The 9,651-nt window shown below is 39.1% G+C and overlaps 1 protein-coding gene and 1 pseudogene across 6 annotated transcripts; one reads left to right on the top strand and one right to left on the bottom strand.

The window, feature by feature from the left end:
- Positions 1–2,182: 2,182 nt before the first annotated feature.
- On the bottom strand, positions 2,183–5,897 carry LOC121986385. 6 transcript variants are annotated; one of them, XR_006113396.1, is made up of 4 exons: positions 4,736–5,531; positions 2,987–3,347; positions 2,646–2,883; positions 2,183–2,577 (listed from the first exon to the last, which is right to left on the bottom strand). XR_006113396.1 is itself a non-coding variant. In XM_042540299.1 (4 exons), the coding sequence occupies exons 2-4, from the start codon at positions 4,907–4,909 to the stop codon at positions 2,705–2,707; spliced, it is 714 nt and encodes a 237-aa protein (XP_042396233.1). In that variant the 5' UTR covers positions 4,910–4,958; positions 5,065–5,897; the 3' UTR covers positions 2,183–2,704. The 6 variants fall into 6 exon arrangements, 5 of the variants coding, with proteins under 5 accessions (XP_042396233.1, XP_042396232.1, XP_042396230.1 ...); XM_042540299.1 differs by having other exon boundaries at positions 2,183–2,883; positions 4,736–4,958; positions 5,065–5,897; XM_042540298.1 differs by having other exon boundaries at positions 2,183–2,883; positions 4,736–4,931; positions 5,015–5,533.
- Positions 5,276–6,126, top strand: LOC121987163 (annotated as a pseudogene).
- The last annotated feature ends 3,525 nt before the right edge of the window (positions 6,127–9,651 follow it).

The raw sequence follows: 9,651 nt of genomic DNA, 5'->3' as shown, positions 1-9,651 counted from the left end.
TTTTAGATTCTAAGGAGTCTTCAGACGAGGCGCATACAGCTAAACTTATTTTTGAGTATGTTGACAAGTGTGTTGAACAAGTAGGAGCTCAGAATATTATTTAGATTGTAACAGGCAATGCCACCAACAATATGGCTGCAGCTAAATTGATGAGAGAAAAGCGACTTGGGATTTTTTTGGAGTTCATGTGCAACTCACACGATTAATCTCATGCTTGAAAGTATTGGCAAACTTCTACGATATTAAAAGGTTATTGAACAATCCAAGTCTTTTACCATTTTCATCTATGCTCACCATAAGACTTTATCATTGATGAAAAGTTTCACGAAGAAGAGAGACATAGTCTGACCAGGAGTTACCAGATTTGCATCAAATTTCCTCACATTGCAAAATTTGATTGAAAAAAAAAAGCTAGTTTAAGGGTCATGTTTACAAGTGATATGTGGGAGAAATCTAATTGGTCAAAAACAAACAAAGGAAAATTGACTTACTCTACAGTGATGAGCATGAGTTTTTGGAATGGTATGACACTTTGTTTGAAAATATTTGCTCCTTTGGTAAGAATTCTTTGATTGGTAGATGGAGATAGAAAGCCATCGATGGGGAGCTTCTTCAAGCTAAAGAAGATATCAAGGTGGCTCTAAACAACGTGGAATCAAATTATCAGCTTATCATAGTTATTATTGAGTCAAAAATGAAGGATAGACTTGATACATCATTGCATACTATTATTTTTTGGTTGAATCCTTATTTTTACTATAAAGATAGTTCTATTGTTCTTTATGAGAGGTCGCGATGGGGAATTTTGAATGCATGACAACTTTGCATGCCAATGAATTAGATCAACAGGATACAATTATTAACAAAAAATTTACAAAATATAGAGATAGGGCTGAATTATTTGGAAAAACATTGGCAGCAAAAGCATGTGAAAAAAATGATGATACATTTAATCCATGTGCATGGTGGAGTACATACGGTGCTCACACACCTAACTTGCTAAGGGTGGCATTAAGGATACTTTCATTAACTACAAGTTCATCTGGATATGAAAGAAATTAGAGTACATCTGAAGAAGTAAGTTTTAAACTTTCAGTATTCAATTAAATTAGCTATAATTTTTAACGTCTATACTCTATATTCAGGTACTAACTATAATATTTACTTTCTCTATTTTTTTTTAGATTCATACAAAGAAAAGAAATAGGTTAGATGCCAACAGGTTGAACAATCTAGTATTTGTCTAATTTAATGCTAGATTATTGAACAAACAAAAAAGAGAAAAAGAAAGGAATATCAATGTCCTTCTTGCAAAAGATGCTTCAAATGCACAAGGTTGGATTGTGGATGGTGGGGAAGATGATGAAGTTGAACTAGGTTCTGGGCTCACTTGGCAAATGATTGATGAAGCAAGTGGAGCAGATGAAAATCTACAACCCTGAAGAAGCTCTAGAGTGAAAGAACTTTATGAAGATGATTTTGCATCCGAAGAAAAAGAGGAGGATCACAATAATGATATTGAGTTTGTGTCCGATGAAGAACAAGTTATTGAAAATTATAGAGAAGTAGAATAAATATGAGTCTATGAGATATTATTAGTTGTATAATTTTAAACTCATTTTGTTAAGACATGATTTATGTTATTCAACAATTATATTTTGTTTAGTGTTTAATGGTTCACAATGATGTAATCTTGAATTGAACTATCGCTACTATTTTCTAATGTTTTATACCACTAAAGTTGTTTTAGTTTATAGCAAGGTTTTAAAATTTGAGTTGGATATATGTTCTACTGTTTACTATATGATTATGATAACTTACTGCATGTTCTACTGTTTAACTGTTTCTTTTACTCGTATTTACTGAGTCTAATATATTTCTTTTGCACAAAACTATTAATTTTCTTTTATAATTTTTCTTTTTTTTAGTATTGAAAAGTATGTATTTATTTAAGCATACATAGTTCGATCTCCATTGCTATGAAATTATTTAAAACAACATTTAGATTTGCATATGACATTGTCCACAACTCACATAAAACAAGAGATACCGAGGAATCCGCCTAGCGGCGCCTAGTCCCGCCTAGGCAACCTAGGTACTGGTCTGCCGTCCGACTAACACCTAACGAATTTTAAAACCTTGGTGGAAATAAAGGAGCACATTTAACAACTACATCACAAGGCACACCATCAACAAACTCAATCATTAGGTTTGGATTTTCTACAATTACATATCGACTTCATAACTTATAATCTTTTAATAACGCTACCAATGTGATTAAATAAGATTAAACTGAAAAACCTACCATATGTATAATCATCGGCTTTAAACTAATTTGGGTTGTCGATGTCCACTTGGAGTGTCGAAGTCAGGCATGGGCACGATAAAGAGTCCAAGTATCAATTGGTTAGTTCACTTAAGTTCTCTTCGGTAAAAGTCAAACATACAGAAAGCTGACCAATTTTAAGACAAAAGCATGGTACACATGGAGTCGAAGAGCTTCAAATCTTCATTCAACAAGTTCCTTGTAGCAACTCCGCAACCGGCTTGTTGATAGCTCCCCAATTGCTCGAACTACTGCACACAGGAGAGTGAATGGCAGAGTAAATAAGTGTTTAAAATGAAGGATGGCTGCTGATAGATACATTAAGTACTCGTAGAGACCGAATTGAAACATGTCTCGATTAAATTATGGATCATCGTTCTATTTCCTCAGCAGAAATGGTTTCAAAATTGCCATCTTAAAGCAGAAATCAAGCGCAACAGCAGCAGCGAGGAATGTGAAGATATTCTCAGACACATGAAGTGCTCCATCGATTGAAAATGAGATAAGGCTTTGAGTATCTAATTCGAATGTCTTTACAGTTTCTACCTCTGAGAGACCTGCATGTTCACTTTGATTTCTTCTCAGCGATCAAAATAAAAATAGGAATGAAAATATGTTAGGAAGATGTTAGAGGGTAGAAAAGATGTTAGAGGTCTATACCCTTAATGACACCGAAGGCTGCGCATGCCCCGGTTTTGAGTTGAAAATTATCCAAGTCACCTCTTACTGTATAACGGAAAGTAACTCCAAATAAAGCACAGCTAATAGAAACAACAGCCAGATGAGTGATAAGTTCAGGATAGCTTGTAGCTTGATACAGAGAAATAGGGATACTAGTAAGTGTGCCGGTCACAGCAGAAATTAGAGCAGCCTTTGCTGATTCTAATCTCTCTCTATCTTTATCAATATCTTCAGAGGACCCATAAATGTTATCGTTCTCATTTAGATTTGCTGACAAAGACCTTTGAGCTTCTTCTACCTTTCCCCTAGCTTCTAACAATTCCCTTTGCGATTCTGCAATCTTATTTGAAAACCAATACCAATGAGTGCAACATGCATTTTTATAGGTTAAATGACGAGGAATTGTGCAAAATCCTCGTCTACTGTTTGAGTTCTATAAAAACCAGGTTGAATTAGTTTCACTTGATACTTTCGAAATACTAACAAATTGATTGTCTAACTACTTATCAAAAAATTCAATTGTTAGGAAAGAGACCAATTTTATATATATATATCAGGCCACTCCACTTGTCCATGTGGGAACTAGAGAGACACCGTGGTGTTGTGCAAGGGTCTAAAATAGTAAGGTTTATGATCTAAGATACAATTTTCAAGACACAAAAATTGTATGTTCTCTATTTGAGACAATGCTTCACACAGTGATGAACTCAAGAATTTACTGCTAGAAAGAGCCTTGATCACTCATACAAGGGATGGAAGTTTAACCTTTTTTGCTATTGCCCAATGATACTATACAGTATATATAACTATTTGATCCATGAGGTAACCATAGATAAAAGGTTCTCTTCTTCGCGCTAAATAGGTGATTTTCTTTGGAAAACAGTACAGAAAAAAAAAAATTCAATCAGGAGCGGATCTTTGACATAGGTATACATTTCCAATTCCAAACACTAAGCTTCTGCAAAGTTACTAGGACAAAAGAACTGGCTTCCCCACCATGCTAGATGTCAAAAACTTCACTTCTTGCATAAGTAGTGCTAATAAACACATGTAAATCATTCTATCGTAAGCAAGTGATTACCATGCTCTTATTAGTGTGGAGCTGGTCTTCGAGCAAATAAATGCTTACAAGGATGTAGGTTCCACAAATGAATGGAATAGACTAATAATGAGTTACAAGTATTATTCTATTTTCCTTCAACAATCAATGGCATTTCCCTATCAAAGGTAGTGAAATTCATTATACTCCACCAATTGTCCATGTTACTATGTTAGGTGAACGTTTGGTGAAGAGTGACAATAACAATGCAATGAGACAAGTCATAAAAGTAAAATCGATCCCATTATAGCACAAACACATTAGTATGTCAAATTGTAGAGATTCAAGTAGATGAGTATATAATCTCGAAGGTGCATGCTACCAAGTTGGTAAAGACTAAAGACTTTGAAAGTTATTGCCAAGGTCCTAAGTTCAAAAACAACCTTCACCAAATGGAAACCTTTCTCTCTATAATCTTCAAATTTTCATCTGGATATAGAAGAGGATTCAAAAGGATTTCAACACGATGTGCGAGACCGAATTGCAAAAGGAATGCAGTTATGTAACTATGTTGCATCTATGAGCATTTCAAATCACCAGATTCAAAATCTTTTCTTTAACCAATGAAGCAATTAGACAAGCAAAAATAATAATGAAGGAGATGATTAGCACTATGAGGGAGAGCTCACCTCGGCCTCGCGGCTCCGTAGTTGCCGCACGTACTCCTTAGCCCTCAAGGCCTCCACTTCCTGGCGCTCGATATCAGCAAGCGCCTCCCTCGCCCGGTCCACTCTGGCGGAGGCCTTCTCCAGCCCGTCCAGAAGCGCTTTGTTCTCTTCCCTCTGCAGCAATTTCTCCACCATGCCGGATACTATCTCGTCCGGCCTAGATCCAGTTCCCTTTGGGTCAGCGCTGCATAGACACCGCAAAGAGCGAGAGCAGGAGATGAAGCAAGAACGGAAGATTACAGGATTCGAGCTAGGCCTTGACTTGCGGAGCCGGAAGTGAAGAGGGTCACCGTAGATCAGTAGTCTCTGACCGAGAAGCGAGGAGGGCACGGAGTGGAGCGGTGGAGCTATGGCGATGGGCGGCGGAAGCGACGACATTATAATCCGTAGCCTAGCTGCTCCGGTTTGAGGATACCGTAGAAATAGGGTTATGTTTATCAATTGAATCATCCCGGACCCAATACATTACCCGATTCATGGTTCGATACGACGAGGGAGCCAATGCGGGGTCCAGAGTCATGCCCTAGAGACGGGAAGTCATTATCCAACCACATAAAGCTCGCCGCCACCGCTGTGGAGAGGGGAAGGGCAGAACGATGGCGGCTTCTCTAACAACCATGGCGCTGGCTACCGCCGCTAAGTCTCCCCTCCTCGGCCCCCAAATTCAAAGCGCTCATTCGACCACCCTTTCTCTCCGATCCGACCAAATGCTCACTGCCATCACCGCTCCTTCCCGGAGGCCGTCGCTTCCACCTGTTCGACGACGTCTCGTGCTACCTCGCACGCCGTCTCCTGCTGCCGCTTCCCACCGCGCGGCGTGCGCGGCTCCGCCGACACCGTCGTCCGCGCCTCCGCTTACGGCCTCGAGGACGGGTACCTAGCCCGCTGCGTGGAGGAGCTGTTGGTGATGTCCCAGGTGGAGTCGGTGGACGCCGTGTCGGAGATAGAGGCGATCGCCGCCGTCGAGCGGGTCGACGTGATCCAGATGGGCCCTCTGGATCTGAGCGGGAGCATGGGCTACCTGTGGGATCCGGGAAACAAGAAGGTGCGCCAGGTGCTTCGGGAGTTGGAGAGAAGGGTTCTCGGTCTGAAGAAGAGGCAGTCAGAGGCGAACGCTGCGGCGGAGGGAGGGATCGCCAGCCTCGGCGAGCCTTACCTAGGGGGCTTCGCGATGCCGCACGACCCGCCGGAGGAGCTTAAGGCGAAGGGGTATCACATGGTGGCAGGGGCAGTGGACGTGGGGCTGTTCCGCCAGGCGGCGGCGGAAGACGTGCGGCGGTTCCGGCGGGCGGAGTTGAAGATCGGCGAAGAGGGGGCACGAGGACGAGGAGCCAAGGGACGAGTCCTACTAGAGCGAGTGAGCCCAACAACCCCGAACTGTTTTCTTGTTGTTGTGTGGTGCTTTGCGCCTGACGAGTCCTTGTAAGCGCGTTGACTTGTGAAAGTGACAATTTTTTTTATAAATAATTTAAGTGTCTTATTATTTTTTGAGGCAGACAGTTAAGATTCGAATTCTATTTTTTTTTATTTCTTTTGAGTGTTTTGTACCGTACCTCAGTCAGGTGAGTGCATTATCCTCAATCAATCATATAACTCCTGGCCTTTTTGGAATGGTCGAATCAGAGAAGAAGTAAAGACAAACAAGAAAAAGAAGGATAGAAAGAGAGTAAAAGATGAGAAGTATTAAAATTATATTGGGGCATTCCGATATATTTTTGTAGATAATAATGGATCAACACGAAACATCCAAGGACGTCAATCTAAAAATTTATTTAACGATGGACGCCACAAAAATCGGATATGCACACAGCGTCTCAGTAGTCAATGAAGCACGCAACGACCGCGGAGAGCAGCACGGCTGACACAGCCCTAGGAGGCAGTCCGGCGACTGGCGCCAAGGTTGCGACGAGTACCAGCAGCCACACCGCATAGGCTCCGACGAGCCGGGCAGCCGCCGCGCGGCTGTCGACGAGCGCCTGATCATGATCGGCCGCCTCGGCCAGAACGCGAAGGAGGTGGGCGGTGCAGACGGCCACCAGGGGGAAGGGCGCAGCCCGGACCATGCGAGCGCGATCGACGACGTCGGCCATTGCCCTCGGGAGCCTCCGTAAAGACACCGCCCAGAGCACGGCGACGAGCGCCGCCAGCCACGCGATGTAGGCCCACAGGAGGCGCGCAGGGGAGGCGCCGCCGGCCGCTGCACCCTGCGCGAGCGGGAGGGCGCGGAGCAGTTGCGCCGCGCAGAACGCCATCGTAGAGAAACCGAGCCAGATGAGGATCCGGTGTCTGCGAACTTCGTCGCCGATATTCATCCCGTTTTCCATGAATTGATTATCGCAACCGGCGATGCCACTGGAGTGAGAGAGAAGGAACTGATTAACGACGTGAATAAGACGAAACTGGAGAAAAAAGGTCGGCCGGGGCGTGATTATATCAGCTAGCTGGTGAACTTGGCTCGGCCTTACGGTAGTCCGGGGCCGAGCTCAACTGAGTTGATGATTTTCCAGGAAGCTTCGTGTATTGAATCGTCAACGTAATTCAGTTTCTCACGATTTTGACCTTGGAGTTGCAATAGGCTTCAAAAATAAATTTGTGGGTTTAGGATTTTACGTGGTCACTTTAAGGTTATTATTATTTATGATATTTTATTTATTTATTTATTTTAATTTATATTATTTAATGTTCATATAGCCATCCTCTAGTCCATAAAATCTGGATGAGAAGATGGATTATTGATGAAGAGTGATGATTCCACGTGTAAAATAAGTGAGGTTTATCACTCTCCATGATGATAAAAAGCGAATATGCTTACTCTCCTCCCGCGTTCCCGTCAATTTGTCCAAGGGCTAACACAGATAAGGTAAATCACGGACAGTTATTAATTTTTGGAATAGTGACTAACATATAAGGGAGATATTTACCTCGATTTAATCGAAATTCGAATCCTAAACCTCATGATGATAATAACTTATGCGTTAGTCACTAAATCGTTCTGAGAGTTCATCACTCTCCACTAATTCATCTTTACGGATCAGAAGATTCACCCTCCCGATTTATAGCCACCACTATAATAAAAGACGGATTAAGCCCTCGGTGCTAAGATGAAGTGAAAGACTGTCAAATTGTTAATCCTTCCATTTGTCATTTAAATTTTTTTAAAGCAAATTAATATCAATCATCAACAAAATAATCATAAAAGATGATTATTTTTCAAATCAATTCCTTTGAATTGCCTTTGACCATGATCGTGGGAAAGAGTTGACTATAATAATAAGAACAACTAAATCTTATTCTATTAGGTACAATGGATTTTTCTAATTATTTTTATAATATTATCATCTATATTTAAATAAATTTTAACTTTTTTATTATTACTAGCAAAGTTTTTTTCAGTGTTTCTCTTTTGTTATTTGATGTGCATATTTGTTATAATTGGTCATCTAAGTACATATATGTATCATTTTAACGTTTCTCTTGGAGTTTTTCCTCAATAGATACAATTCTGATTTTTTCTTTAATACTCTCATTTCTTATTCTGTCCATTCTCATATGTCTTCACATCCATCTTAATATCGTCATCTCTGCAATTCTTATTTTCTACTAATGTGCTCAAGTCACAGCTCAACATTTAGCATCATATAACATACCAGGTCTAACTGTCATTCTATATAACTTCTCTTTAAGTTTTAGAGGCATTTTACGATCACATAAAACATTTGACTCTCTTCTCCCTTTCAACCATCCTATTTGTATTTTACGTAAGACACATCTCTCAATTCCTCTTTCATTTTACAAAAATAATCCTAAATACTTAAACCTCTTAGTTCATCTCTTCTATTAACAATTGTCTCTTTACGTCTAATATTACTAAACTTAAATTTCATATATTCTTACTTTATTTTACTAAGTCTAAAAGTTTTCACTTTTGGTGTTTCCCGCCAAGATTTTAATTTAGCATCTACTTCTTCACGTGTCTTATCTACAAAAATAATATCATCTTCAAATATCATGCACCACGGTACTATGTCTTGATTATGTCCAGTGACATCATCCATGATTAATAAAAATTAAAATATAGAGACTTAGAGTTGATCCTTGATATAAACCTATCTTTATTAGAAATGTTTTAGCTAATCTGCTTGAAGTCTTCACTCTTGTCGTTACATCATTATTTATATCCTTAATTAGTTCTATATATACGCTACACTAACACTTCTCTTTAGTAGAATTCTTCATATAATTTCTCTTGACACTCTATTATAAGTTTTTTCTAAGTCAATGAATATCATGTGTAAATCTTGCTTTTACTCCCTATACTTTTTAATTAGTTACCTGAGAATATGTATTACTTTTATTATTGACTTTCTAAGAATGAACCCAAATTGATTTTCGGTCATCGTTGACTCTTTCATTATTTTTTTCTATAACTTATTTCCAAAGTTTCATAGTATGACATATTAGTTTAATACCCCTATAGTTTACATAATTTTGTATGACATTTTTATTCTTATATAACAAAACTAAAGGACTTACTCTCCATAAATCAGATAATTTTTTTCATTTTCAATATTATGTTAAATAATTTTATAAGTCATTGAATACCTTGTTTCTGTAGACACATTTATACTTTTATCATAATATTATTTTATCTAATAGTTTTTTTTATTTTACATCTCATTTAAACCTTATTTTATTTCTGACAAGATTCCTTATTTGGTGATGCATGTCCCTTTGACTCATCGAGTATACTCTTAGCTACTATTTTTTTTTTAACTTTGATACTATCTTATCTCATATTATATTAGAATCACTGTATATTTCACCTAATGCTTGTACTTCTACCTTCTTCTTAACTATGTCTCGTTTTCATCGTTTAA

This window comes from Zingiber officinale, chromosome 5B, assembly GCF_018446385.1.
Source record: "Zingiber officinale cultivar Zhangliang chromosome 5B, Zo_v1.1, whole genome shotgun sequence".
NCBI classification, from domain to species: Eukaryota; Viridiplantae; Streptophyta; class Magnoliopsida; order Zingiberales; family Zingiberaceae; genus Zingiber; species Zingiber officinale.
Note: the sequence above shows the minus strand (reverse complement) of the source record. Positions and strands in the feature narration are given on the sequence as shown.